At 36.6% G+C, this 14,098-nt stretch overlaps 2 protein-coding genes across 11 annotated transcripts in view; one reads left to right on the top strand and one right to left on the bottom strand.

Annotated features, from left to right (window-relative positions):
- LOC122417597 (follistatin-related protein 5-like) overlaps positions 1–3,118 on the top strand; it is a 191,888-nt gene extending 188,770 nt beyond the window's left edge. For all 6 annotated transcript variants that reach the window (XM_043431237.1, XM_043431235.1, XM_043431236.1 and 3 more), the window contains one exon: positions 199–3,118. In XM_043431237.1, coding sequence (XP_043287172.1) covers positions 199–428 — 230 coding nt within the window. In that variant the 3' untranslated portion in view covers positions 429–3,118. The remainder of the gene's footprint in view (positions 1–198) is intronic.
- Positions 3,119–3,233: 115 nt separating this feature from the next.
- Positions 3,234–13,317, bottom strand: LOC122417596 (uncharacterized). 5 transcript variants are annotated; one of them, XM_043431231.1, is made up of 13 exons: positions 13,198–13,317; positions 11,144–11,366; positions 10,696–10,904; positions 10,266–10,543; positions 9,800–10,094; positions 8,935–9,668; positions 8,051–8,323; positions 7,349–7,609; positions 5,987–6,292; positions 5,529–5,746; positions 5,308–5,424; positions 5,067–5,185; positions 3,234–4,748 (listed from the first exon to the last, which is right to left on the bottom strand). In XM_043431231.1, the coding sequence occupies exons 2-13, from the start codon at positions 11,353–11,355 to the stop codon at positions 4,576–4,578; spliced, it is 3,195 nt and encodes a 1,064-aa protein (XP_043287166.1). In that variant the 5' UTR covers positions 11,356–11,366; positions 13,198–13,317; the 3' UTR covers positions 3,234–4,575. The 5 variants fall into 5 exon arrangements, with proteins under 5 accessions (XP_043287166.1, XP_043287168.1, XP_043287169.1 ...); XM_043431233.1 differs by having other exon boundaries at positions 10,266–10,540; positions 12,679–13,216; XM_043431234.1 differs by having other exon boundaries at positions 5,987–6,280; positions 12,679–13,216.
- Between the last annotated feature and the right edge of the window lie 781 nt (positions 13,318–14,098).

Consider the following 14,098-nt stretch of genomic DNA (forward strand, 5'->3'; position numbering starts at 1 on the left):
ACAGTGTCCTTAAAACTTTTGTTACTTTCAATGTCATAAATAAAAGAAAAGTTGAATCTGTTGAAATGAAAACGTGCTTCCTAAAACGCATAATTCTGTAAGACTCCTCGGTGTGTGTGTGTGTGTGTGTGTGTGTGTGGAACAGTCTTAATTTTGAATGGATAAATGAAGTTTTTAATTTTTTTTTTTTTTTTTCAGGCAAGGTGGAGATGATAACGGGCGTTGGGAAAGCAATGCCGATGAATTTAACGAAATGGGGAAATCCTAACAGGCCGATCGTACAAAGCGGAATATTCGGTAGATACATGGTCAGTCCCTCGAACGATGCACTGTTCGTTCTCAACGGTGAAACGAGAACAGTGAATTGTGAGATCGGTGGTCTCGTTCACCCGGGTTCGGTGGTCTGGTTTTCGGTAGCGATCCATTAGAAAAAAAAAACACACCAAATCTTCGATGAGGTAGAGAAAAAACAAAAGCAGTCATTCAATCTAGAAAACGAGGAAAAGCCCAAAGAAAAAATATACACGGATTTTTACGAGATACAAGGAAAAAATGAATAAAAACAGAAACCCAAATAAAAGTGGCCTCGTATAGTTTTCATTTCGGTGAAAAAAAATCACACACACACACACACACACAGAAATGAAAGAAGAGTGGAAGGAACAGAAGAACAAAAACCGTGAGTGTCTCGAACGATTGTTTGAACATCGAAGTGCGTGAATAAAGTCAACGACACCGAATGCCTGAATATTTAGCTTCTCTGATCGTTGAATCGGATGACTAAGTTTCTATAGGTAATGAGAATTCACGAGGACAGTTGTAGAATCGGAATCACGGCGATAGGTTCGTAAATATAACATTGAAAATGAACAAGCCCAAAGATTACCAATGGAAAAAAAAAAAGATTTTTTAACGGAATACGGAAAAAGGGGGAGGGGGGAAATGGTAACGAGCACTTTTGAATTTGTTGAATATCATTCTCATACATAAGCAGTAAGAATCGACCCACTGTAAACAATAACTAGTGATAAAATTGAATAATATTATTACGTAATTTTAATAGATATTATATTGTTACGTAATACTATTATTGTAAAACGTTCCAAGTGTGATTAGCATTTTTACGGAAATCTACTCTCAGCTTCGAGGGATGTACTTTTATGAAAGAAAAAAGTCACGAAGAATGGATAACAAGGGGAGGAGAGGGGACAAGCATCGAAAATTGGTGGAACGAGTGTCGAAATAACGCGCATTGTTTTAAACAATAGTACGTCGAAGCCGAAGTGATTTTTAGCGTAGTCAAGGCAGTGTAACTAATTTTTATTTTTATTTTTTCTGATTTCCAACACTAAAATAATAAAATGCGAGAAACTAAATGTTTTTACGAGGTATTTTTCATTCATTTCGCTGATTTAACTATTCAGAGGATGGAAATCGAAGAATAAAAATAAAAATTTCGCACCCTCATGTAGATATAGCTATGAATATCTAAATACCAACTTTGCTGCAACGTTTCGCCGATAAATATTCACTGTCGAATGACCACTCTCACTTTAAGGAGGATTCATCGTCATTTTAAATGAACGAGTACCCGCGAAAAATCCTTAACCACGCCTTTTTTCGTTGATAATTCGCCTCATTTTTGAATACACGGATAATTTTGAAAAAATTAGGAACGTGTTCTTTCTCACTCGAAATCATTGCTGCTTGTGGGAAAAATCACGGAAAACTGAGACCGACTGTGCACCGGAATCTAAGAGAATGAACTGGCTGATGTTATTTTTCTGTATTTAATTAAAATTTGAAATTTTTTCCACTTAATTTTGAGAGCCGAGTTTTATCCTTAAGCAATAAAACCTCGCAGTTCGCGATCACAGTTAAACAAATGACAAGGAATTGAATGATTTGATTGAGAAAAAACAAATTTTTTGTGAAATGTCAACTGGAACCTCTTGATTGATGCATTTTGCTTAAAAAAAAAAAAGCAGCGTGCGAAAGTTTTAAAAAACTTCATTTGTCGAGAAGAGCTTTAGTCGAATATAACGCGAATGAACTTTTCTCGTGGAGCGATTACGAATAGTTGTAGAAAAAAAAATCGTACTCGTGATAACAGCATTTAAAAAATGCAATTCAATTATCTCAGTTCAATTTTTTCCTTACTAATTATTGAACTAGGATTCGAAGCTGTCGTAGAATAGTAGAAAAGCGCGAGTGTATATGTGTATGTATGCGCGTGTAAAAAAGTATGAAGAGTTATTTTGTTAACGTTGTCCATATCGGGATGTGTAATTGTGAAATATCGAAATTCGAAAAATAGTGAATATTTGGAAAAAAAATCGAGAAAATAAAGATATGAAAATGAAAAAATAGTCGTGTTTCTGCACTCGGAAAATAAATGAGAATCGAACTGCAGCTGACTCGTGAAATAAAACTGTGCACCATTAGACGAAGAGATGAGAAAGAAAAAGCGATTCTCAAGACATATAATAAGTTTAGTTTAGTAAAGATATAAAAAAGCAAATATATATATATATAAATATACATATATATTTATAATGGAAAGAATACACGTGTATGTGTGAATAATTTCTAAAATGCAAAGGGCTCAACTTTGAGGCTAGAAATAATGTCTTTTCTCATTCATTTCTTTGGTTTTAAATGATAAAAATAAACGGAAAAAAAATAGAGTACTGTTTTTAGTCAGAGCCAGAACTCACTGAATGAAATTTCGGTCTTTTCGATACTGCGTGTCAGGAAAAAAAAACGTATGTAAATATCGTGACACACTCATACTACTCTAAGCCCTATTGATTGAGAAAATGAAACTTCGTACGGTAATTTCCGCACTTTTTCAGCAATTTATCGCTATCGCGCCGCCTTGTTTCTCCTTTTTTGTACCTATTTCGGCATGACGTCGAACGAATCGTCGTGTACCTATGAAATTAAATCCAAAATTAAAAAAATTCAAAGAAAAACGACGTACAACATAATTTTACGACTTAGCATCGTAACAACACAACAATAATTATTGTATATTCGTGTGTGTTTGTTAAGATAAAATTCCTTGTAATAAAAGTACTGATATAAGTAATTTAATAAATAATAATGTAAACTCAAATGGATAATTCGCGTTGTTTCGTACGTGGAAATATTCATTGAACCTTGTTGATTAATCGTCATCAAATTTTTGAATCAATTGAGTAATACGGTAAGTACGAAAAAACTAAACAGAATTTTGATTCTTAAATTTTTCTTTATTGGCGAAAGAACAAGTTTAGCTCGCAATCGCCTTCTTTATTTTCTAATAAATTAACTATTACTTCGGTTTTCTTATCGAATTTACAGTAAGTCACGGAAAACAGTGTCAAGGCGAAGCAAAGAGATAAAGAACCTCAAACCTTGGCAAAATAATCGCAGTAGTGTGCGACATTATGTTCAGAAACTATATTCTGCGGAATCCTCATCATCTTCAGTTTTACTGAGAAAAGGTTTTACAGAAAAAATATAATCGAGGAATAAAAAATGGGCATACATTCACAGATGTCGTTTCAATAGAGCTCAAGATTTTTCATCTCCTTCTCCGACAGGAGATAATTTCCCGGAAGATTCTGTAAATTCACCTATGGTACAAATTCGATACACATTGTTACATGATCAATTCAAACTCAGTCGAACGCTCCGATATTTCGGCGAAGCGCTTAACTCTTCTTTATACTTTTGTCTTTTATTCTTTTTTTATAGTCCTGCCCTTCGAACACCCTTACAAAACGTTTATCCATGTACGAGCCTTCAAATTTCGCCATAATATTGTTTTTCTCATGCACAAAAACACAAATGAGCCCTTCCACTTTATTATTTACACGGCCAAAAACAACACTCGAGTTCTTCGTTGATGAGAAAAAAAATGAGCTCTGATTTTCCCTTCGAAGAGATAACTGCCCTGTCATCTCCCAGCACCTCTTCATCGTTGGGCCAGTTTTTAAATTTTCCGAGTATTCATAGTCAGATCTCGATATTTCAATATTTTCAAAATTAAAAAAGAACGGACTGACTGTACTCTCTAAATGCATCGGCCATAAACAATCATTTCTTTAATTAATTTTTTTAGAATATTTTTTAAACAAATCATTTTCCTCAATAGAGTAAAATTCGTTAAAATTCGAGAATCCATTTTAGCATAGCCCGTTGAAGTTGAGTTACACTTTAATGCAGAGTGGACGAGCCAACGTCAGTAAATTGGAGAAATTATATTCATTTTTAAAATTTAGTTTCTGACGCATTCGTAGAATCAGTATTTTTCAATGGAAAATAGTTTTTTCTCTCAACCGTCGAACGCTAGGACTGTAGAGCAACAGTTTCAAGAGCACATTCCATCGATTTCTTTGTTCCGCTCGATTTTCTTAACGAGGAACACACGAGGTTAGACGACATCACGAATGAACGAATCAAGTAGAATATTTCCTTCTGATATCGCGATAGACTTGGAACTCGGACAAGCCGCTGGAACGGAAGATGCGGCAAGTTCGAACCAATGCCGTTCACTTCTCACGAAAGTTATAATATCACAGCAAACAATTATATGTTGCACGGTTTCGTGTTAGTTCCTTGTCGACTGTAAAACAGTATGTAAGCGTTACTATAATCTTCCTCTTGTGGCTTCTGTCGGCTGATTGCTTCGTCGTTGTAGTAATACCAAACATCTGTTCGAGGATTTTTCGCATAAGCCGTATAATGACCGGCCGAAACACCTGCGAACACGAGAAACCATTTATTTCAAGAAAGTTGACAATGGAAGGCGATTATTCGATCATTTCCGTCGGAACCCGTCATTCCCGTATTCAGATATGAATCGAACCGATTGAAGAATGATAATTATCAAATGGTGTCTCATTCCCATATATATTGTAACAACTATATTTTGAAGGATTGAAAGAAATCGATACTCCCGCTTATTTTCAATGTTCGTAACCTCACAAAACTGACTGGCTATTTATATATATAATATATAATATTTATATATATATATATATATTTTATTCAAAATGCGATAATAATGCGAAACGAACCTCCAAAATGACAAACACAGGCATAAAGATCGTACAAATGCCTCCCAACGCTCAGACCAGCAAGGGGGAACGTTACCTTGTCGTCCAATTTCATACTCACGCATTCATAGAATACGAATCTGTAACGAATTACAATTAAAATAATAAACACATCAATTAAGAAAAAAAAAAGTCTAATTAAAAAATCAATAAAAACATTATTATGAATAATCGTAAAAAAGATAAATTTCTGGGAAATCACCTTTTTAAATAAACTATAAGGAACATGGGATAACGATGTACGGTGAGTGTCTTCGTTGCGCACTGATTTCGTTCGCATTTTGGACAAAACCACGGATTGTGTTCGTCCAACATTTCACTAAAAAAACACCAGAATTCGAAAATTTTCATGTTCTTTTTCCCATAAACATTTGAATATGTCAAAGTAACAGTTCATTTTGAAATTTCCATATTCAAACGCACCTTTGACTAAATGCTTGAAGGCAATCGTAAAGAGACAATGGATGGTGGGGACGTTGTTTGCTTACGCTTATATGATCGACCGGCGGAACGATTGTTGGAACATTTTCGGTGTAACGAACCGCGAGCGTATCGCCATTTTGTAAATCTACCATCCCACTTTCTGGGACGCTACAACCCGTACAGTGAGCGTTATACATACAGCGTGAGCAATAATGACCCTACAAAAGAGAACAATAGTATTTTTCCATCGAATATTCAATATCAGTGGACCTGCTTTTCGCTAAATCGAATAAAATCATTGGTAGCAATGCAATTGAAAGGAATTCTGGAGAAAACTATATATATCGGGATCGACAAACGTTGGATTTTTTAATTTATAATTGCACGACTTTTTTAAATCTTTATAGAAGGATTTTTTTCACAAAATTTTGAAATCATAAGAAAAAAAATTCACCAACCTGACCCGTAACGAAATGAACGGTGTAACTTTCCTCCTGGGGAACAACGCGTTTGAGGACATTGTAAAGATCCTTGGCGTTAACCCTCGAAGGTAATTTGACGAGATGAGGATAACCAAAGAGCTTGGTGGATTTACGATTGTTGGTAGCTTCGTTCGTATCGTGTCTCAGAACGAGTGGAACATTTAAAATTCTTATGGCTGGCCTGGGTCTGCCGGTTTGATCGATTTTCGTGAACGAAGAGGAGACGACACTGGTCGAGCACACCGGACACGTTCGAGGTTCCGTTTGGTTCTTGAAGTAGTTCTGTTGGGTAATACGTACTGCTCTCTCAGTTCTCAATTTAGCTTATTTCACAAATGTCATTGGGACTTTTCTGTCTGCCGATGGCCGAACAATATTTTTTTAATTTCGATAAATTTTTTTCATCTTCATCTTCAATTTTACATATAAAAACTGTTGTAATACATAAGAAAAATAATGAAAATGATAAATTGCGTAGTGTGACGATTGATACTGACAGGAAAACAACGAAACCGTATTTGTGAAACAAACTAATAATGCAAAGGTAAGAGTGAAAGTGGTATTTGGAATGGGAAAATTGTCGAAAAGCGTTGGAATTATGTCTATCAATTTTGAATTGAATTTCAATAATTTGAGAAAAATCCCTCAGGTTTGCGGCAGAGTCAGACTAGTCTGAATTGAGTTCCGGCTAACGAGCAACCGGCTCAGCAGATTATACTCAAATAGCGGGTCACGCGAGTTTCCATCTTGATTAATTTGCCACCTCCGTTCACGCGAGCGTGAACATCCTCGGCTATCGGGCAAAAATCAAGCTTTTTCTGGTTCCCGCGCGCAATGTTTACAAAGCCGTCCGGCTGGAACGTTTAGTGACCTTATCTCAGACCTTCCCGAGGTAAAACGTTGACAACCAAGTGCCTCGCTCGTGTACCCCAACTGCGAGATTGACACTGCCGTTTTCATCATTGGGAACTTTTAAAATTTGTATCTTTCATATATGAATATTTTAAAAAAAAATCTCAACAGATGGAATTTAATGCAAACAATTTTTCAATTATGATTAAACTGGTTAGAAGCTTCCGAAGTAATAAACAAAATAATTCATCAAGCATTTTTTCACATTATACAAAAAACAAGCAGTTCAATTTACTTGGAGTTTTCAACGCTTTGCGAATGCAATACATAAATTAATAATAGAAATAACGTGAAAAAACGTGATTGGGAAGTTTTTTTTTCTAGACTTGTGAATCGAATGTGTGTGGTAGAAATGAGAAAAATAAAGTCAAGCCATCACCACAGAGTTAGTTGTGCGAAGAATAAAGGAAATAAGAAAATTCTTACCTCGATACAAGGATCGCACATGATAAAGTTACAACTATTTCCACGGTGTCGCTTGAGATCACCATCCAATTCCTCAAGGCATATTGTACATGGTCCAATTTCCTCACCCGTGCTAGCACCGTTTAGACACGGCTCAGTTTCAGTAACTCGATCACCCCCACCGTCTGTTATTGACGTATAAGCCTCCGGGGGATCGGAAAGCTCAAAAGCGTATATCGAACGATTCGTATCGTTTACGTATCGAAGGAGAGAATTATCGTCCTGTAATGTGAATAAAAAATAGAAACCTCGAAAATTATTAGCTATAATATTTTGAACAGAATTTATAGACCCTTTTAAAGAATCAGCAAATGTATCTGCAGAGCCAACATATGAGAAAAAGGAAAATTCCGGGAAATGTAGAGAAAATGTAAATAAATAATTTGTTCATTGGAATGTAGCCCCGTGACTTGGTCTCTAGGTTACGAGAGTGTTCTTCCAGTGTATTAATATAGGAGGGCAGTATCAACGGCTATCGATACTACGCGATAAACCACCTTCTTAACCCTCCGTCTTTGATGAACAAAATTCTAAATGAATGCATGAAGTTTTCTCTACCGCATAAAAGAAGCAGACGAAAAATTGGTTTGAGCGTCGGATCTCACTTCGAGCTTTTGTCAATTTACCTAATTGAAAAGAATGAGGAAAAGATTGTCTTCTCACCAATATTCGGGCTATGTGATTTTCAAGGACTTCAGCGAGCGCAACGTTGCCCGTTGGTACATCATCTTTGCCAAGTGTCTTGAGCAATACCTCTTTGAGCTTACCAATTCGTGATTGCTTGTTGAGCGATACTACGCATCTAACTGGTGGACTGTTATTCGCTGGTATATACGTTACGGTCAATTGGCGTTCCATAGCATGAGGCAGCGGCACCGAAAGATACATGAAAGGTTCGTAGGTGACCGATACGTGTTCGCAAACTGCACAGACTACCTGAAATTTAATAAAAACATTGGAAAATATGATTAAAAATTTCCAAATATATCAAGAGACACGGTAGCGGCTCGATATATATTTTTTTTTTTATTGAAAAAGCAGTCGTATTTGGAAAGTCGCTTGATCGGCAATGATTTCAATTCAAAATGTTCGAATCTCTAGAGCCCTGTACTCTGATTCTCAGCAAGACAAGGAGGATTTTAGATTCGTTTTTTTTTCTAGGATCCTGCTTCAAGTATTTATGACCAGTCACTGATAAATACGTTGAGAAAAGCAGTCCCCATTGAAATCGATTTTTATCACGTTCGAGGCAGAGGATCTTGAGCCACACGTTTTCACATTAAGGTAATCTAAGAATGATCAAACGTTGTTCTCTTTTTATCGCAGTACAACGTAACCCTTTTTATTTTGGAAATATCAAACGTGTGTTCGTGAAAACTGTGCATCTACATTTTTATAACTGCTCAATAAGATATCAAGTAAATAATTCAAAACCCGTGGTCAACGTTGATTAAATGAAACAGAAATATGGAAGTTGGAAAAACGTGTGCCAAGGCTCCGATAGCTTGAAAAGCGCAATTTACCGAGCGGGCAAATCGCTTGCTTACCGTGCTCTTGAACTGACCCTGGAATGTGTCGACGATAACGCTACGATTGGATCGCAGGTGTTTCGCCCAGTGTTTGTCAGCTTCAACCTCGTCTTGAGTAGCGATCGCGCCGCATTCACCATTTTGTAAAAGTCGTCCGCACTGAAGACCGCTAGCACCAAGTCCGTCGCCTCGTCGATGATTTTTTTCATGATCTTCTAGTCGCATTCTTTTGACGTTACATTTTTCCAAGCCGGTATCACATTCGGTGTCAGAGCCGCTAGAGGCACATTCGAGACTGCAATTACTTTTTTGCACATTTATTTCTTTGATCCTTTTCGTGCTGAGAGTTTTATTGTCGAAATCATGATTTTCCGTCAAATTCGAATTGTCCAACGCCATTCGCCGAAGTTTTTGTGGGAATTTTTGAGAATCATAATGTATCTCATTATTACATTCTTGTTGGTTAACGAGAAAATTGTGATTACTCGTTTTCGGCTCGTCTTTTATTATGTCCCACAGACTGTACTTCGATAATGTTTTCCGAGGCAATGAAGAGTCTATGTGATCGTGAGTCTTGTTCAAAATAAAACTCGATTTAGTCTCCACTGTCTCTTGGGAATCCAAGCTTTCCTCTCCCTCTTGTTGTGGTTCTTCGTCCTCTTCGTTCTCGTCATTCAGAGGCGAAACCGGAGGCGAAACTGGTGGTGAATTTGCTGTACTGTCCAATAATTCTCTCATCGGAGAATCGAAGCCTAAAAGAAAAAAAAAAAGTACATGTCCAAACTTTTAGATTCTTGGATTTCTTAACTAACGGATTTCAAGTTTGAGATCAATTTTGTAAGGATTTCTTTTGAAAAAAAGAATAGATTTTTCTTGTTCGTACCTGTTGGTGAACCAGCCATTGTAATGTTTGGACTATTGGGGCATTCTGGAGAAGGTGAATAGTCGTAAGTATCCAAGAGATCGGGAACGTTAGAATTACCGGAGGCAGTAACTGTAGCTGTCTCCGTTGAAGCGATTTCTCGTCCAACGGCTGCTCCATAGTTCTTATTCGACGTTATTGAATTGGCAGTTATTGCGGTTGTTGCTGGGACTTGGCAGATCTTTGCCGACTTTGCTGTATTCATTTGCTCGTGCAACGAATCCAGCAAGAGAGCAAGAAACTCTTGGCAGTCGTGCTTGAAGGACAAATTAATTTAATTATCATTATTTCAGCTCTAAAATCACAACATGATACTGTGGGATAACACGAAATAACTTGATCACACTTCATTCAATCGCTATCCCACTATACTAGCACAGTGATTTTAGTCTAAAGCTACTAGTTTGAACAAAAAAAAAATAGAAACCTGTCTGTAATCCTTGAACTGTGTGTGATAAGCTCCGAGAGTTTGTTTGAATTCGGTGGGCCTAACAACACTGTATCTGCCGGACCACATTTTACTCAACAGAGAACTAAAGTTGGCCATCAATGATCCAGGAGGTGGAAGTTTATCAGCTCTCTGATGCAACTCCAGAAAATGTCGGAGAACAGGCGGAGTCGCAGTGAGACACTGAAGGCCTGCAGCCATGAAGCACGTATTTCCGAGATTACGAAGACCACAAACGCCTGCCGGTGTGCTAACTTCTGCAAAAATTATTACATTACTTCAAATGGACCCAAATTCTGGTGAAAATCCCTTGACAGGATTCTGAAAATTTAGTGAATCGATTGTTATTCAACAACAAATTCAATAAATTCAAAGGATGGAAACAAAAGAAAAGCATGGAATGACTCACCGACAATGGATTCATCTTGCATATCAGTAGTGTCGTTGAAGAGATTATTGAGGGCTGGACTAGGTGATAAGAAGGGACCTAATCCAGGACCATTCGATCCTCCATTGTCGATTCCCATAGACTCACCACCGACATCTCCAAAATCATCAAAACCTGGTGGAGGTGGCAGAGGAATAGCGTAATCCGATGCCGAAGAATTTGCCTCTGTCCTGTTTTTTTTTTCACATAATTTCAATCTAGTTCATAACAAAATATTTTATAATATTTTTCAAAATTTAAAGAAAAATTCAATATATAACATGAATGATAAATGAGCAAATAAATGTTATTACCGTTTTGTAGTTCAGAATATAAAAATATAGAACAATTGAGAAGTTTTGGCGTGACTTCACTATTAAAACTGACGTTGTTTCATTTTTAAAGACTTGATTTTGAAGTAATTACTAACCAGGTATTCTCAATGCCCATGTTAACGTCTCGTGTAGGAGACAAATTGTCCTCTTGGAGAGTAAGATGATGGTCCAACGAGGAAGTCAAAGGACTGAGACCTGTGGATTCAGAAACCTCTGGCAAATCTGGCACATCAGATAGATCAGCTATTCCAGATGGTTCGATCATCGAAGTACCTCCCGTTTCTACTGGATCCGATGCAGTGTCCATTCAGACGGAGCCTAACAAGACAGTCCCAATTCACATTACATACCTCAAATATATCAGCAATCAAATTATCTTACAAATATCGAGCCTCTGGCACATTGAAATTTCATTATTGAATGCTTCATGTTCTCAAATGACTTCTATAATATTTAATTCATAAATATCCAAACCAGAAAGAAACTTTGTAACAAATGCAAAAAAACTCGATTATGTTTTGATTTGTCTCAATCTTGTGATTGCGCAATTCTCATCATAATAATAATATAGACTTACAGATAATAAATGGCATGGGAGTGATCAAGCAAGAATGATTGAGACATGAAATCCTAGGATTCTTTAGGTACGAGGTAAAATTTCTATTGCTCTGAACAATGACCTTCCAGATAGAATTCAAGGTCAACTCATTAGGCCACCTTTGTATTTAATAATAAGGACAATCTTGTGGGTTCTTTTAAATTGAAAAATAAATAGACTAAATGAAAAATGGAAAAAAAAATGTATATATGAAAAATAAATGCAGCATAATAAATGTAAAGTTTTCGAATAAATTGCAAGAAAATTCGAATAGACAAATACGTGTAGCAATTTATGAATCGTAGCGAATTAAAAGGTTCATAACCTAAATTCTTGGAAACACTAATTACGAGCTTACCGAAATTTCCAGAGAACAACCGAAACATTAATCGAAAAAAGAAACGTACCGAAAATACCAAAAATAAAAGTTCAAGCAAAATGAGCGTGGAAACGAAAAAAACGAACGTTAGGTTCTCGAACGAGACATGTACTACTCGAAGAAATGTAAGTAGCCGAAACAAAAAGTGAGACGAACCACAAGGCTGAAGAACAAGAGTAATGATGAAAAAAAAATGTATAACCTCATTGGAAAATCAAAAGAATTATTCCAAAAAGCATCTATCAAGAAAACGTGGTCACACAAAAAAAAGATGTTACACACTTTCGAGACGATCGCACAGTCTAATCGAATTTTCGCTAAGCTCAACTTCGTGGTCAAACAAGCTTATCATGTAACCGTACATTCATTGTTGTGAAGTATAATTGCGATAGAAGAGATGAAAGTTTCGAAATACCGATTGAGGAAAAGATGAACTCAGCTGAACAGAAAACGAGAACTGTTCGAAGTGGTGGAGGAGGCAACAGAAAGAAAAAAAACGTGATCGAAGGTGAAAGGCGTGTGCGATCGAAAAGAATTGACTAAATTCACTCACTCGTCTCATTCGTAATCAAAGCCTAATAAAAAACGAAAAACGAAAAATATTGAAAATACTGTGAACTCCAATGAACCAAAAAAAGTGGCTTGTTACTCACTTTAAAACGAAGAAAAGTCGAACCGACGTCTGGCGGTACTGGACTATACCGCCATTGCGGAAAACGGCATGGCCGGTGGATGCGCAGAAGGAAAAAAGAATTTTTTCTATACCCCGATAGCAGCACCACCGTATCGAATTTTTTTTTTAAGTTTCATATTCTGAGATTTTTAACTTTTCTTTCATCCCCTTCATTTAGCGAAAAAGATTTGTATTTTTATTGGACTCAGTTCGTTGTTAATTGTGGATAAGATTTTTATTCAATTATAAATTTCTGCTATTAACGTTAGATTGCTTGCCAAAGAAATATTCGAGATTCGGCCATATTGCGACGTGAAAGTATTGCAAAATCGGAAAGTTGTAACATGGCAAAAAATTCTTGTTATCCGCCTCGGCAGCCGCCATCTTCCTTTGCTACTCACACGCCTACGTGAATATTCTATATTTGATAAATAAATAAATGTATGCCTATGTATCGTTCCGAAGAACCACAAGATTTGTGAACTCCTCTCGCACTCACCATTTACCGCCAACTGAAACTGACGTGAGAAGAGAAATTGGATTTTAGGAAACGGTAACGGTCACTCATCGAGTCAAATAGAGTCAAATTATAAATCGCGTTAGCTCAACCGGAAGTTGCGCAGAACAATGTGACGCGTATCTGCGCGAATAAAATTCTAAGGCGTCCAAAGAAAATTTCCGTTCCAACTTTCAATACAAAAACTGATCGTTTGTACCATCCATTTTACTGAATTATCCCAATGCTTATAAATTTTTAATATATAACCAATGTGATAAATGTGCATTTGCGCGCAAACGATATTTTTTCAACCACCGTGAACTTGGCCGATTAATTGTGGCGATTTCTGATTTTTTTGTGTAAGTCGTTTGTCGGGTTCACTGGGTTCACTATGGACTCGTATATTAATAGTTCTTGTCAATAATTGTAGAATTAAATAATCCGACGCTTGTCGGAAGTCGGAATTCATTAGTACATTATAACACTAGGACGAAAAATCTTTTTCTGACGAGTGTGAGTTTGCAGGCCGAGCCGAAGGCGAGGACTGCAATCACACGAGTCAGAAAAAGTTTTTCGTACGCGTGTTATACGAAATTTTATATTACGAGGTGCGGAAATGGGGGTTTTGCGTACGCGAAGCGTACGCAAAAGCGTCCATTTACGTACCGCGTGATATAAAGTTAATTAGAACAGTCAACAATAAAAATTTCTGTGAAGTCAGCCAATATTATTTTTCCATTTTTTGAGATATTATGAATTTCTAATAACAGAGATATATATGTAAAATAAAAGATAAAATCCATTTATATAACAGTTCCACCGGTTAGCATGGAACTAAGAATACATTATGAAAGCAATTTGGGATCCCCCAATGAAAATTGCAGATGATTAATCAAAAGCT

The sequence above is a fragment of the Venturia canescens genome, chromosome 10, assembly GCF_019457755.1.
Source record: "Venturia canescens isolate UGA chromosome 10, ASM1945775v1, whole genome shotgun sequence".
Taxonomy (NCBI): domain Eukaryota; kingdom Metazoa; phylum Arthropoda; class Insecta; order Hymenoptera; family Ichneumonidae; genus Venturia; species Venturia canescens.